The 15628-nt window shown below is 45.9% G+C and overlaps 1 protein-coding gene across 5 annotated transcripts in view; it reads left to right on the top strand.

Moving 5' to 3' along the window:
- LOC146180432 (receptor-type tyrosine-protein phosphatase T-like) overlaps nt 1-15628 on the top strand; it is a 680195-nt gene that overhangs the window by 455491 nt on the left and 209076 nt on the right. For all 5 annotated transcript variants that reach the window (XM_084576027.1, XM_084576026.1, XM_084576025.1 and 2 more), the window contains one exon: nt 3467-3573. In XM_084576027.1, the coding sequence (XP_084432153.1) occupies nt 3467-3573 (107 nt within the window). The remainder of the gene's footprint in view (nt 1-3466; nt 3574-15628) is intronic.

Below are 15628 nucleotides of genomic sequence, written 5' to 3'. Positions count from 1 at the left end.
AAATCGTGCATGATTAGACACTAGAATCGGTTGGTCACTTGCGACGAAAGTGTTGTATATCGCGTTCCGTTGTCCTGCGGACACGAATACATTGGACAAACCGGCAGGTGTATAAATACCAGATTGAAAGAACACAACAAGAGTGTAAATGATGGTGACCAGGGCCATCTTAGCACGCACTGTCGTAATTGTGGCGATGAGTCTACACGTCGCCGCAGAAAACCTTCGTGCCTGCGTTCCAAAAAAGCACAATCGTTGCTCGGCACAATGATCAGTGTGTCAGGGAGATAATTGAGGCGGTAAACATAGCTCGTACAGAGGAAAGGTGTGTAAGCATGCCATCAGTCGCACTAACCAAGAAAGAGCTGAAGTTTCTGGATCGATGGTGATTAGGGCCTTGTCCTATCGCCTATGCCTTTCATGCTGATTGCTTTTCCCGCTCTTTCCTGCTGAAGCTTCAAATGTTTATAAATGCGTGGCATATCAGAGAAATAAATAGTTGGAAGTCAGCGCTCTTTTCACTCTGTCTGTCGTCGTCCCTTCTTGTGGTTCGCGCTGCAATACAATTTAGATATAAACCAACTAGCCCGCCAAGCAACTGTTCTAAAGTATAAAGATTGCTTTTCCTCGCTCTGACCCTGAAAAGCGCCTACTTATTTCCGGACGCTCAAAGGGATCATTATGTTTTACTTACAAACTCTACTTTAGGAGATCCCAGTGAATGCTAGCTGCATCCACTTGACCCCCGGGCTAATTGGATAAATTATGCAGAGCCCTTCAGTGAGCATAGTCCAGATGAGGATGTGTAAGAGTCGCGTGTAGGTTGTCACTTGGCATTGGCCTTCGGTTTCCTGGCAGTTTCAGAGTAAAGGACACGTGTACAGTACGAAAAACTTCGCAAATAAGATAAAAGATGGTTTTACCAAACGGCGGCTACCGCATCGCGCTGCTAATAACCGCTATGGCGATATTATTCGCTTAGTGCAGCCGCTCGTTGTTGAAAGAGTCCCGTAGTTTTTCCGCCAGTGACCGGCACAAAATATCAGGCTCAACTTATCGAAGTAATTTTTAAATAACCAGAAATAATAAAAAATACGCTAAAAGCATTTTACCGACATTGCTGGTTTTGAGGCTAAAGCTTTACACGGCTCCTTAACAATCAAGTCCGGCATTAATCGATGTCCACAGATTCTAGTGCAAAAACTCCGGTAGCCTTGTAACGTCATCAGTGAGTGCCTGATGTATCCAGTTTTTAAACACGAAATTAGCGGAATTTTAGTTGCGGCGAAGCTTCCTCTGAGCAGAGCAAAATAAATTGTAAATTTATAAGTCGATGGAACGATTGTACTTAAAGAGGTATTCGGTTATTTGGACAGAGTGGAAATTGAACTAGGTGCCTTGGATTTTTATTCCGGTACGCTGCTCCAAATGTTTGATAACTGAAGCTCGCAGTAAAGGCAAACTTAGTTAATGTGCTTGTTATACCCAGTCGTAACAAAATATAAAAGGAAGAAAACAAATATCTGACTGATACTTTTATTTTGTGCCCTTTGGTGTCTATAACCGGTCTTAAAGCACCATAAAACAAAATTTTGGTTGCATTCTCCTTCTTAATGACCACTGCACACGAATCACCAAGTGTTGTTGCTACGAGCGCTAAATAACTTTTAAATAGTTTTCTTCGCACATGTCTTGGTTCTAAGATCTGTGCGATTGTTAAGATGTTAGAGTAAATCCGAGGTGTCATGATTGAATGAAAAATCACCTTTATAATCGCTGGTACTGTACTGGTTTAGATTCCTCTCCTTCGGGTAGGTCGGCTTAGGTTACAATGAGTTAAGACGACGAAGAAACAAATATATCGCAATATGTTTTTCATTCCTGACGTCACCTACACCTGACTGTGAAGTGATATCCACCGCTATGAGGTTGAGAGCGAAGCAGGTGAGAAAATATATATAATTATGAATTGTTCGATCATCGTAGGCAAATAGCACGTAATAATGGGTATATAGGAACACCTTGTGCATAATTGCAAATATTAAACATGCAACCAAAATTATGCGCTTATAGTGTTTTAAGTGCCCTCTTCCAAAAAACAGCGCGAACATATGGGGACGAAAGGAAGAAACCACAGGAACAAGCGCTGACTCTCAACTAAAGTTTAATCGCTGGAAACACGTTTATATAAGAAACAGAAACAATAAAACACCAAAACCAGAATGCACGTGTTACTATGTGATGTCCAGATATGCAACCTCACAGTCACGCAGGAGCAGGGCAGGTTTGCTGACACACAATCTTTCTTTCTTAGCCATATTATACTCCTCGATGATTTCCGTGGTCAACTGGTCGGCGTGTTTGTACAAAATGTCAGTAAAATGCAAGAACGGAAAACAGGATTGACACTCAAGGCAATGATCAACTAGATTAGAGGAGCGATTAGATTCTAATGAGTTGAGATGTTCTCTGAGTCGTGTGTTAATACATCGTCCCGTTTGCCCAATGTATATCTGACCACAGGAGCGGGGGATTTTACAAACTGCCCCTTTGGAGCACGGCCCAAATCTTTTATCGTGTTTAACAGCACAAGACGCTGCAGATTTATGAGGATTGCGCGACTTATTTTCTACCACTGAACAAATTTTATTGAGCTTATTAGGGGCAGAAAAAACAACATCAACTTCATATAAACGTGGTTCCTGCGATTATACTTTAGTTGAGAGTCAGCGCTTGTTCCTGTATTTTCTTCCTTTCGTCCCCGTTTGTTGGCGCTGTTTTTTGGATGATGTATCACCAACTGGCCCGCTTAACTATCTTGTTGAAGTGCCCTCTCTTGCTTTCATGAGAACGTTTTCGGGAGTAGAAATAACCAACAGTCAGCTTTCGCGCAAAGCGAAAATTTCATCACCATGGCGTCCAAAGCGGTTTTAGAGTACAATTTGGCTATTACGCTACAGACCTCGATTGCGGTAACAATGCTGCATGCGTCTGCCTTGTCGCAGTTAACGCATATTAGGAGAGCCTTCGAGAAGCCACTGCTTCCCGTGTGGCAGCTGCTGAAGAATGCTGCTCGTTAGATTCCTTCGCGACTTATGTCTTGAAACTGAAGTATTCGCCGCAGCATACTGCTTCTGCCCGTATGCGATGGACTGGTCGCCATGGTGAAAGGGGTCTTTTCTATACAGAAAAATTGACTTACCGAGTTTCGATAAGGAACTATTCGGCTAATAGCGATCGCAAAAACAGATGTTATTCGCAGGTTGGAGTTCACAAGCGAAGGTTTGCGCAAAGCCAGTACTTCGTTTGGTTTGCAATGATTTCTTGGTCGCTGCTTTTTGATCGCTGGAAAAGACGAGGAGGTAGGAAAAAACTAAGCACAGTTGGCCGTGACCTGTCTGGCGCCTGTGTCCTTCAAGGATTCTATTTAAAACCTAAATCAATGAAACCTTCTCTGACTCCACAGCTCCAGACGCCCCCGAAAGCATCCAGTCACTGAACGAGACTGAAGACAGCCTGAGAATACAATGGAAACCACCTCGTCGACACAATGGTGTGCTGACCAGCTACCAGGTGACAGTTTTCTTTCTAGTAATGTTTACTGTTTAGATCTTAACCTTAGGTATTCTTCGGTGAAGCGCATACATTTCTAGACATTTTTTTAGGAAATCTGGAAAACCATGGTTAAAGATTTTATGCAGAGATTGGCGCATAGGGTGGCGGCTTGATATGACCAAATTTAAATAAAAGGATATACATAGGGAATGGCTGGAATTACTTTTAGCGGAGATTAGAAATTAATTGAATGCTGTGCCTGTGGTTTGAACAAAGTTTCGAATGAAGAACCTAGGTTGAAATAATTTTCATTCAGTTCACATACCGACTGATAAAAAGATAGTGGAAATATATTTATACCAAGATACTGACTTAAAATGCATGCGACACATTGGCTTTTAAAAGGTAGAGTTCGCTTGAGCAATGTCTGAACCCGTGTCGCCACCTAGAGCTCTCGCTGTCTCGAAAGTTGTCCTCATTTATTCTACTTTGCAGGACATGAACTCACTAAAGCTCTAAACCAGCAATTATGCGAGGCGGATATTCGTGCCACTTAAGCCCTTAAAGGCAGGTTCACAGATTCAGCTCACTTTTTGAAGGAGGCCGAGAGAACTGACGCTAACATAAAATTAAGGAATTCATAGCTCAGTTGACTGTCACAACGATTGGTCATTTAACCGATTAAGATGACCTACAGACAGGAAATCGGAGGTAATACGATATCAGGTAGCCGAAGTGCAGCCAGCGAGCAGGATAACCATTCTGTGCCAATTTTAGATAGTCATGTTGACCGGTGTTTGAGCCAACAAAAACAGACAGGTAGAGTTACGTTTCGCGGCTCGGAACATAAGGCAGCGTGAGCTAACATATTATCTGCCAAGAGAAGGCTGCCGCCCCATCGTTGCCCGCATCTAGGCAGGCTACCGCTGCTCTCTCTCTTCCCTACAGCAAGGCTGCTATGAATTCGGACGCACGTCTCTGTCAGGTGCTTGCTCTTCGCTGGCACAAAATGGGCATTTTGAAATTTGGCAGCACGGATGGCTTATGCGTGTTCTGCAGCTGCCATGTTTATGTATTTATTCATACCTCAAATGCTCCTGTGTAGAGGTTTTACATGAGGTATGAGTGGCTTCCCAAAAGGAGGTTTTTGACAGCTGTCTTGAAACTGAGCGAACTGGGGTGGCGCACAACGTCTTCAGGGAAGAGCTTTGACATTTTGCCTCGATTTCTAATACAAGCGTATGTTCTAAACTAATGTCACAAATAATGCGGTCTCTTATTTCTTATTCTTTCATCATAGTCAGCATGGATTTCTTAAGAACTTATCGTGTGATACTCAGCTCTCACTTTTCACTAATGACATCAGCTCTCAAATGGACCTGAACGTACCTGTACATTCACAAGTTTACACTTCAAGAAAGCCTTTGATAAAGTTCCCCATAACCGACTTTCCTTGAAGCTTTCACGGCTGAACCTTAACCCCTTAGTCTTTAATTGGTTACATAGTCTGGTCGCCATCAGTTGATTTTTGCAAATAACTACTTCTTCCATTTGTCTCCTGTGATCTCTGGTGTACCGCAACGGTCCGTTCTGGGTCGCCTTCTCTTCCTAATTTACATCAGTGACTTCTCTAATGATATATCTTCTGACATAGGGACGTCTGTCCGCAAATGAATGTGTTATTTTCTGCCCCGTCAACAATAATTCAGACGTCCTCACTTTACAACGCGACCTACAAGCAGTTGAAAAGTGGTGTAAAACGTGGTAATGTCCTTAAATGTTAACAAAACCTCGCTACGTTTTTCTCCATCGCCGCCATTCTTATTTATCCTTCACGTAGTTTTTTGGTAACTATGCAATATCTTCTGTGTCATAGATATCTCAGATTTATCTTTAGACATAATCTTTCATATTCCTCCCACATAACGCAAGTCGCTAACGGCGCCAACCGTACCCTCGGCTTTCTTTGGTGAAATTTGAAATTTGCTTCTCTTTAAGTAAAGGCCTTCACTTATAGATCTCTTATCAGGTCCAAACTGGAATGTGCATGCTCGGTTTGGACCCTTGCCGGACTAATCTTTCTAACATCTTGAATCGATCCAAAACCGTGCAGCCTGCTTTATCTTTCATGATTATGCTTCCTATCAGTGTATCAGCCCTTAAATGTAATGCGATCCTTCCTAATATTCAACTAAGACATACAATAGCTACGCTCACAAGTTCTATCACGTTCCTATTGCTAACAACATCACCTTCCAAGCGCCACTCATCGGTCATTCCCTCCGCAGCGCAGACATCATCGTATCTCCCTGATGGTATATTTTGCTTGGCCACTCGCTTCCTGTCAGTTATGTAAAAATCACGGCCACACAGTACGTAGACAATGGTAGCCAGTGTAGTTGTGCGTGCGTTCTCTTCCTGTGTTTTTGTATACACGTGCGTGGTTCCTCCGGCACCATATTGATCCGTATTAAATAGTGAAGGCAAAGTCATGGCTCGATGTCGACACTCGCTGGCCGTTCGCATAGAGTGCTGCCGCAGTTTTGTTGCAGGGGTTTTGAAAGACTGTGAGATACCGCTACTCTAACGAACGGATCACCCTGCTTGTCTCATGAAGCCAAAGAGTCACGAGATCCTTGGCTCTTGAGAAACAGAGTGCTTTGTAATTACGCATACATAAACACAAGCATGCATCAAAGTTTCTCCCAATGTACCGTAGTTTCTCTGTTGTCGTAGAAGACCCCTTTACTGCTCGGCACTGGTTCGAAAACCACGAGGACGTACGCCAATCAGTATCGGCGACAGCGAGCAGACGATCTCTGCAAACAAGAGTGCAACGACCCGATGACACAGTGACAAGTTTTGTTCAAGACGTTTTACGACTTAGCTCCTGGCCTATCCCCGTGCCACCGAGGATGAAAAGGTGCGTGCACTCATGCGGGGCGTCAAGAGTGACATTTTCGGCAGGCTTATTCGGGATCCGCTGACTACAGTGGCACAATTTGTAAATGAGGCGACGAACATTGAGCGAGCCTTGGTTACGCGAGCGGACCATTATCGTCGCCTTGCTGGAGGTCCCAGCGTTTCGAACATTTCAGCTGCTCGCTTTCCGGTTGGTTCCCTCGACACCGCAAACCTGCGCGAGATCATCCGCGAAGTTGTACGAGAGGAGATATGGCAGCTACTTCCACCTGCTGATGGTACGGCATCCTGCGCCCTCATGGATGCTGTTCGCGAAGAAGTACAACATGCCCTTTATCCACAGTGCACCGTTGCTTCTTCACCTACTCAGCCCGTTTAGACGTACGCGTCCGTTGCTAGTCGCTTGCTGCCGCAGCAGCCCCCACCGCCACCTGTTCGCCGTCAGTACTTACCTACACAGTCCCGTATCCCTGCGTACGACCTTCGCCCGCAGCTGCAATGGATGAGCAAGGCCGACGCGTGGACGCCAACCGACCAACGCCCGCTATGCTTCCACTGCAGAGAAGCAGGCCACGTCTACCGTCGCTGCCCTTACCGCGAGCTTGGTCTTCGCGGTTTCCAGCGGAATGCTCCCCGCCCGGAGTTCGGCGAGCAACCCCGCGACATCGCAGATTATCTGCGCCGTTCACCACCACCCGACCGGTCTTCACGTCGCGACCTTCGCTCGACACCGTCCCGCCGGTGCGATTCTCCCCTTCGCAGCAATCGACGGGAAAGCCTGTCCCCTCATCGGGAAAACTAAGCCCGGCGACGTCTGGAGGTGACGTTGCCGAACCCGTTCCTCTTAAAGAGCCCACGTTTTTCGCCCCGCTCCCCCACGCGAACCGACGATAAACCCGACGACCTCCCTGACGAACTTCGCACCGAACTTCTCGCCGAACTTTCCGACGAGCTTTCTGACGAACTTCACGACGAACTCCCCGATGGAGCTTCCGACGACCGTCGCGGAACAGTGTACAATAACCTTGATGTTGTGATCCACGGATACGACGTGACGGCACTGGTTGACACCGGTGCAGACTATTCTGTTATGAGTGGGGAGCTATGCCGCCGACTTCGCAAGGTAACGACGCAGTGGGATGGCCCCTATATCAGAACCGCTGGAGTCCACCTCGTTAGTCCAATCGGCAGATGCACTGCTCTTATTGAGATTAACGGTCTCAGGTGCCCGGTTACCTTTGTTGTACTATCGAAATGTTATAGAGACATAATTCTCGGCATGGAATTTTTGAATGATTGCGGCGCTGTAATCGACTTTACCGACCGCCGCCTCATGCTTCGTCAACCTCAATATACCTCGGCGCGAACAAAGCCTCAAGTTCGCACGGCACGCGTCTTGGCGGAGCACGTGACCTTACCGCCCTAGTCTAGCGTACTTCTCCCTGTGACGTCCGATCACGTTGCTTCTGACGAAGTTCTGCTGGAAGGAAGTGCTCAGCTGCTTCTTGAACGGGGTCTTGGCGTTGCTCGAGGTCTCGCGCAGCTGGATACTGGCTGCGTACACGTCCTAGTCACCAACTTTTGTGGCACTCCATAGCGCCTTACGAAAGGCACGGCTCTTGGTACCATCGAGAGCATTACCGCCCCTATTCAAGTTGTTGCCCTGTCCGAAGGTTCTTTCTCTTCCTCTTCGCAGGAGAACGATGCACCTTTGGGTGTAAGCATTGCACTATAATCTCTCTGTGAGTGAGAGAACCAAATTGATAGCGCTGCTTGCAGAATTCCAAGACTGCTTCTCTACGTCATCCGGAGTTCGCCAGACGACCATTGACAAATACAGAATAATTACCGATGACGGTGCTCACCCTGTTCTTCAGTCGCCTTACCGAGCTTCTTTCAAAGAACGTGAAGTTATTCAGAAACAAGTGCAATACATGTTGGCTGACGATATAATCCAACCCTGGCACAGCCCATGGGCAGCTCCAGTGGTACTAGTAAACTTAAAAGGATGGCACTCTTCGGTTCTGTGTTGACTCGCCGCCTCAGCGACGTCACCGAGAAGGATGTTTATCCTCTTCCTCGCATTAATGACGCACTTGATCATCTACGACATGCCCGTTACTTTTCATCGATAGATCTGAAAAGTGGTTACTGGCAAATCGAAGTTGATGAGCGCGACCGAGAGAAGACTGCTTTTATCACCCCGTATGGTCTATATGAGTTTAAAGTGATCCCGTTCGGCCTCTGTACCGCCCCAGCAACCTTTCAACGCGTTATGGACACCGTCTCCGCAGGACTGAAGTGGAAAACTTGTCTGGTCTACCTTGACAATGTTGCAATCTTCTCAAGCACGTTCTTCGATCATCTTCTTCGCCTGCAAGCAGTACTACAAGCTATAAGAAGCGCAGGCCTCACTCTGAAGCCAACAAAGTCCAAGTTTGCTTACGATGACCTAACATTTCTTGGCCATGTCGTCAGTAGCGCGGGTGTTCGTCCAGATCCCGATAAAACAGCCGCCGTCGCTTCCTTTCCTACACCATCGGACAAGAACGCCGTACGGAGGTTTCTGGACCTCTGTGCTTACTATAGGCGCTTTGTTCCCAATTTTTCTCATGTCGCTGCACCACTTACTCATCTCACGAAGAAGAACGTCGCCTAGCAGTAGTCGGATGAAGAGCAGCGTGCATTCGACCGCCTTAAACAAAGCTTACAGACCTCCCCTGTACTCGGGCACTTTGACCAGGACGCCGAGACTGAAGTTCATACAGACGCCAGCAACACGGGTCTCGGAGCCGTGCTCATTCAAAAACAGAACGGGACCGAGCGTGTAATCGTTTACGCAAGTCGAACATTATCGATGGCGGAGACTAACTACTCGACCACTGAAAAAGAATGCCTTGCGGTTATTTGGGCGATTAATAAGTTCAAATCCTACTTCTACGGACGCCGATTTCAGGTTGTTACCGACCATCACTCTCTATGTTGGCTCAGCCTCAGCACTCTGAGAGACCCCCTATAGAATCAGCATCTGACGGTCAAGACAACGAGTATGAAGACGCTTTTTTAGGCACCATAAGCACGGTCGATATGGCTGCGCGGCAGCGACACGACACTGAAATCCGTGAAGTAATCGCCTATCTGGAAGGTAAAAAGGCACCATTCCACGCGTCCTGTTGCGCGTTCTACCCGCATTACGTCTTCGCAACAATGTACTATACAAAAAGAGTTTCGCAGCGAGTGCGAGGTCTTGGCTACCGGTGGTTGCGGCTGACCTACGTAATGAAATTATGGACTCCCGTCATGACCACCCAACTTCCGGACATGTGGGATACAGCCGAACACCCGCACGAATTCGTTCTAAGTATTACTGGCCTCAATTTGCTAAGACTGTTCGTCACTATACCAGGGCCTGCCGCGAATGTCAAAGACGTAAGACTTCGCCCGTACAACCTGCAGGACATCTTCACCCCATTCCGCCGCCTATGACTCCGTTCCAGCATGTCGGACCTTTTCCTACGCCCAACGCGGGGCACCGCTGGATTGCTGTTGCTACAGGTTACCTCACGCGGCATGCTGAATCGCGAGCTTCACCTTCTACAACAGCGGCTGATGTAGCGAAGTTTTTCGTCGAGTCCATCGTCCTCCGTCACGGTGCTCCCGAAGTCGTGATCACAGATCGCGGTGCCGCGTTCGTGTCCTACCTAATGGCAGAGATCTGGCGTTTAAGCAACAACCACCACAACAAAACTATCGCATACCACCCCCAAACGAATGGGCTAACTGAGCGCCTAAATAAGACTATGGCCGACATGATATCTATATATGTGGACGTCGAGCACCGTACGTGGGACGACATTCTTCCCTACGTAACTTTCGCTTATAACACCGCAACTCAGGAAACAACAGGGTTTTCGCCGTCCCGCCTGGTGCATGGCCGAGAGGTCATTACCATGCTTGACGCCATGCTTCCCCATGAGCCGGAGGCCTTCTCTTACGACTATGTCCAACTGGTAACCCAGCACGCAGAAGAAGCCCGACAGTTGCACGACTACGCATCCAAGACCGCCAGCGCGTCGATGCACGCAGGTACAACCTCGGCATCATGAAGTTTATTTTGCACTTGTGATAAAGTGTGAGTGTGGACTCCCGTTTACCGTCGCGGTCTCAGCGAGAAGCTCCTAAAACGTTACTTTGGCCCATGCGAGGTCGTTCGCCGTATAAGCGACGTGAATTACGAGGCGATTCCGATTGTTCCGAGCACATCTCGTCGGCCCCCTCATTCTGAAGTGGTGCATGTGATTCGCCACAAAACTTGCTGTGAACGCTACAACCACGTATTCAGACTCTGCGCTCTGCTCGATTTAACGTTTCAGTTACGCTGGAGCGCGCATCGGGACGATGTGCATTTCAGGGGGAGGAGTAGTGTAACCCGCGCTAACCGTGTCAGTTCTGGATGGAGAAGACGAAGATCGTGCGGAGTGCGCATGGTTCTGAGCCGCCGCTGCTCTGCCTCCTGTGCCTCAGCGCCCCAACCCCATCCTTTGACCCTGTCCTTCTGGACTGCCATCCGGATAGCGATAGAACCCGTGAGAATATAAGTTGGCTAGGGAAAAAGAATCAAAGAAAGCAGGATCGGATTCAAGATAACGAGGGAAATTGTTTATAGGGAAACATCGCAGTCAACTACATTACATCAGTTATTGCCGAGTCATTTAAGAGCGACGATAGGGTAATCTCCACAAATCAGGAAGCACCACAAGATAGCAGAATACAAAGCAGCTTAGAACTGACCAATCTAAACTGTAAAAACGCAGAAAAAAATATTCCTAAAAACACATGTACAGGAATAGCTGGCCTTCCGATCAAGCTGTAAAATTAACTTGGTCCAAAAAGTAAGGAAGCGTTGTTAAAATCTTTGGAAACAGTCATAACGAATAAGCATATTTCGGACAGCTGGCGGCAGAGTAAATGAATTTGATTTATAAAGAGAAAGGAGAAAGGATGCACATAAAAACCTACAGGCTGATTACCATAACATCTGTTATGTACAGGTTGGCCATGCAGGCGGTGAAATTAAAGGTGCAAGCATGGGTAGAAGGTAACAAGATACTCGGAGAGCTTCAGAACGGCTTTAGAAATGGTAGGCGCTTACATGATAGCCTGTTCGTGCTTACCCAATGCATCGAAATATCTAGAGTGGAGAATAGACTTTTGTATTTGGCCTTCCTAAACGACAACGTAATCAGGGAACTCCTGTGGAACATATTAAAAGAAGAAGGTATCGGTTATGAGATTATAACAGAGTTCCTACAGGAAATATACTGACATAACAAAGTAGAAATTACATGGGAAGGGATTAGAAGTACGGAAGATGTCAAAGTATGCAAAGGATTAAGACAAGGTGGTCTTCTACCACCGGTGCTGTTCATGCTTTATATGATAAGCCTGGAACGGAGGATAAAAGAAAGTAAACTAGATTTTAACCTGTCATATAGTAGATGGAAAGAAGGTAGAGCAGCACCTCCCCGGTTTGATGTATGCAGACGATATTGTGCTGCTAGCTTAGAGTCAGGAAGAATTTCAAACTCTAGTTAAGTATTGCGGAGACGAAGGGGACGCTCTAGGCTTCCGTTTTAGCGCAGTTAAGTCGGGTCTGATGCTTTTCAACGAGTCAACTGATCAGGTTCTTAAAATACAAGGCCATGAAGTACCCAGAGTAGCAGAATATAAATATCTCGTGGTATGGGCAAACGAAGGATTGGCAAACATTGGAAAGTACGAGCAATCACTTAAGGCCAAGGGGAGAAGAAATGCCGGGATAATGAAGCATAGGGCATTGTGGGGATACAACAGGTATGACGTTTTGAGGGGTATTTGGAAACGAATAATGGTGCCCGGACTTACTTTCGGAAATGCGGTTTTGTGCCTAAAATGAGAGGTACAGTCGACATTAGAAAAAAATCAGAGAGCCGTTGGACGATTAGCACTACGTGCCCACGGCAAAACCACAAATGAGGCTGTACAGGGAGATATGGGCTGGGCATCGTTCGAAGTACGGGAAGCTCAGAGTAAAATATTATATGAGGAACGCCTGAGGAAATTGGGCCGTAACAGATGGGCAGCTAAAGTATTTAAACATACTTAAAAAGGGTTGACTCACAATGGAGAAAAAGAACTAAGAAATTAAGTATTAAGTATGCTAGTCACAAAGACGGAGAAATAAAGAGCGTTAAGCAAGAGGTGAAAAACACAGAAGGTAAAAATTGGGTAAATTCGATGGAAAAGAAACAGAGTGTGGAATTATACCGAAAGTGTATGGAAAAGGCAGATCAGGAAGGAGGCTTTTTTTTAATACCTTACAGGGCCCAGAAGGGCATTGAGTAAGGGGGGGGGGGGGGGGCAAATAACAGCAGAATGTGCAAAAGAAAGTAATTGATACAAAATGAGATACAAAAGATTAAGGTTTGGTTTGGTTTGTGGGGTTTAACGTCCCAAAGCAACTAAGGCTATGAGAGACGCCGTAGTGGAGGACTCCGGAAATTTCGACCACCTGGGGTTCTTTAACGTGCACTGACATCGCACAGCACAAAAGATTAAGTAAAAATAAACTATTTTAAAAGGCAAAACTAAAGTCGAAAATGTACATAGGATACAAGGTACTCTGTAGCATGAATGCCAGGCATTCGACAGGCAGGTACCATTCGTAAAAAGAAGAAAAGGAAAAAATGTAGAAGCACTTGTCACGGTAAAAGTCATAAGATGCGCAAAGCACCAAAACAAAACGCAATAGCAATGAAAAAAATACACTGCGACAAAGAAAATAAAAGATAAAAGAAGAAAAGATGTCATTTGAGATGTTTGCGTAGCTGATCCTGGAATGGTTGATGGTTGCAGATGCATGTGATGCTGTCAGGAAGATCATCCCAAGAGCGATGGCGCGTGGAAGTGCAGATGAATTAAAAGCTAAGGTTTTTCCGTGTATGCGTTTTATGCTGAACTGGTTATGTAGGTGGCGTGAAATGCGTGTAGGCGTTTTAAGAGGTAATGGATATTGCCTTGTGCTGTAATAGTATTTATGAAATAAACTCAAAAGCGCAATTGGTACGGCGAATGTCTAAAGGCTCGAGGCTGATGCCAAGTTTTATTTCTGTAATGCTGCAGTGAGGGCTGTAGTTGCGTGTAATGAAGCTGCTCTGTTCTGGATGGATTCTGTGTTGGTTAAATAGTTTTGATATGGAGACCATGTAAGTGATGCAAATTCTAGTTGCGGCCGTACGATTGTCAGATATGCCAGTTTTTTTACTCTGTTAGGGGAGGTTAGCAAATTCCGACGCAGGTAACATAACGATCTACAGGATTTGGCACAGATGGCTTGAATGTGTGTGGCCCATGAAAGATTATGCATCAGATGAATGCCTAAATACTTGTACGATAATGCCCGAGACACTGCTATCTATGACGTACGAAAAGTTAGTTTGTATGCTTGCGCTGAAAGAGATAATCTTGCATTTTGTCGAGTTAAGCGTCATTTGCCATTTAGTACACCAGTCCGAGATGAGGTTCAGGTCACTTTGGAGAGTAAGGTGATCTTCCGGGGAATTAATAGAACGGTAAATGATGCAGTCATCTACAAAAAGACGCAGGGAGGAAGATATGCCAGCAGATAAATCGTTAATGTATATTAGAAACAATAAAGGACCAAGAACACTGCCTTGAGGCACACCAGATATTACGTCACAGAGTGAGGAGGTGAAATTGTTAACTGTTGTGAACTGTTGCCAAAAAGAAAGAAAGTTGCGAAGCCATGTCAGTGTTAAAGAATTTGATAACTCAAGAGGCATTGCCCTGCTTTTTGAAGCTAGATCAGGGTACCTTAGAACACGCAGCTACAAAAATAAATTTAACGATGAACATGACGCATGTGGTGTATGCGGTAACTCCAGTGAAAGAATTGACCCTATTATAGTCGAATGTAAAGGTATCCATCCGGAAGTTGATGCAGCCGCAGTCAAAGTTTCTGAAGCTCTGGAGTTTAGAGATACCAGTGGCCGGGTGAATAAACCCGCAATGGAAGCTAGCAAAAACTACTGGAAGATTGATGGCTTAAAAGCAGAGAAGTGACATAATGTTAGTAATGTAGAAACGAAAATTTAATAAATAGAATGATGGTATAGTTAACCAATATAAAACAATAATTAGGATATAGGAAGAAAAATGAGCATGATAGCCACTGCTACCACCCCACAGCAACTTTTTTAATGTGGTCGATGCGAGGCGAGATGAAAATGGCGCTTTTATTCCTTGATGGGACTCGTCAGCTGCATGAAGAAGCCGTAATACGAGGGACCAAGGTACGACAAATTTGCATCAACGAAGCAAGAGATTTCGAACCACAGAGCTCACTCTGCACCCGGTAGATCGGAACGGCCTCAGCAGGCAACATCTTCACTGGAGGGCATGCCGAAATCACCCACTTTAAAACCTGCTGCAGCAGCAGGTCCTACAATGTTTGGGTGACCAACTCTGCATAATTAACGCATGTTGAGACAAAACAGACGGTCTCCCCCATCTCTTTCTCCTCCACACTGAAATTGGCTTCCTTGGAAGAACATCAGCAACAGTTTTGTTGTCACAGTTCTGGAATTCAACCGTAAAGTTGTATGCTAGCAGCGTGGCGTGCCACCTTGTGATCCGGAACGGTCGGCGATTATAAATAGGAGTGTAACGAGAGCCTGGTGGTCGGTGCTTGATAGGAATGAACGACCCCAGTTGTACACTCTCCAGTATTCGCATGCCCACAAGCAAGAAAGGGCGGCTAGTTCTCCAAGGGAATGCTTCTGTTACTGCGGGGTGAGCCTGCGAGAAGCAAAACCAATCTTTACTAGCGCATAATTTCTTGTCTGCTGAAACACTGCTCCTAAACCAATAGATGCGGCATCCGTAGTGACAACAATGTGACCTGCAGCATCGAACAGCTGTAAACATCTTGTGGCCAAAGAAATTGTCAATGGCTCGAAACACGCTTGCCTTGGAGGAGGTAAAGTAAATTTGGCGTTCTTACGCAACTAGCGAATAGGCTCAGCTACCATACTCAGGTAAAAACTTGTCGTAATAGCCTACCATGCCCAAGAAGAGTGCAAGGCACCAACAT

The sequence above is a fragment of the Amblyomma maculatum genome, chromosome 8 (assembly GCF_055883805.1).
Source record: "Amblyomma maculatum isolate TAMU_Amacu chromosome 8, ASM5588380v1, whole genome shotgun sequence".
Lineage (NCBI taxonomy): Eukaryota > Metazoa > Arthropoda > Arachnida > Ixodida > Ixodidae > Amblyomma > Amblyomma maculatum.
This window is presented reverse-complemented; position numbering and strand designations above follow the sequence as displayed.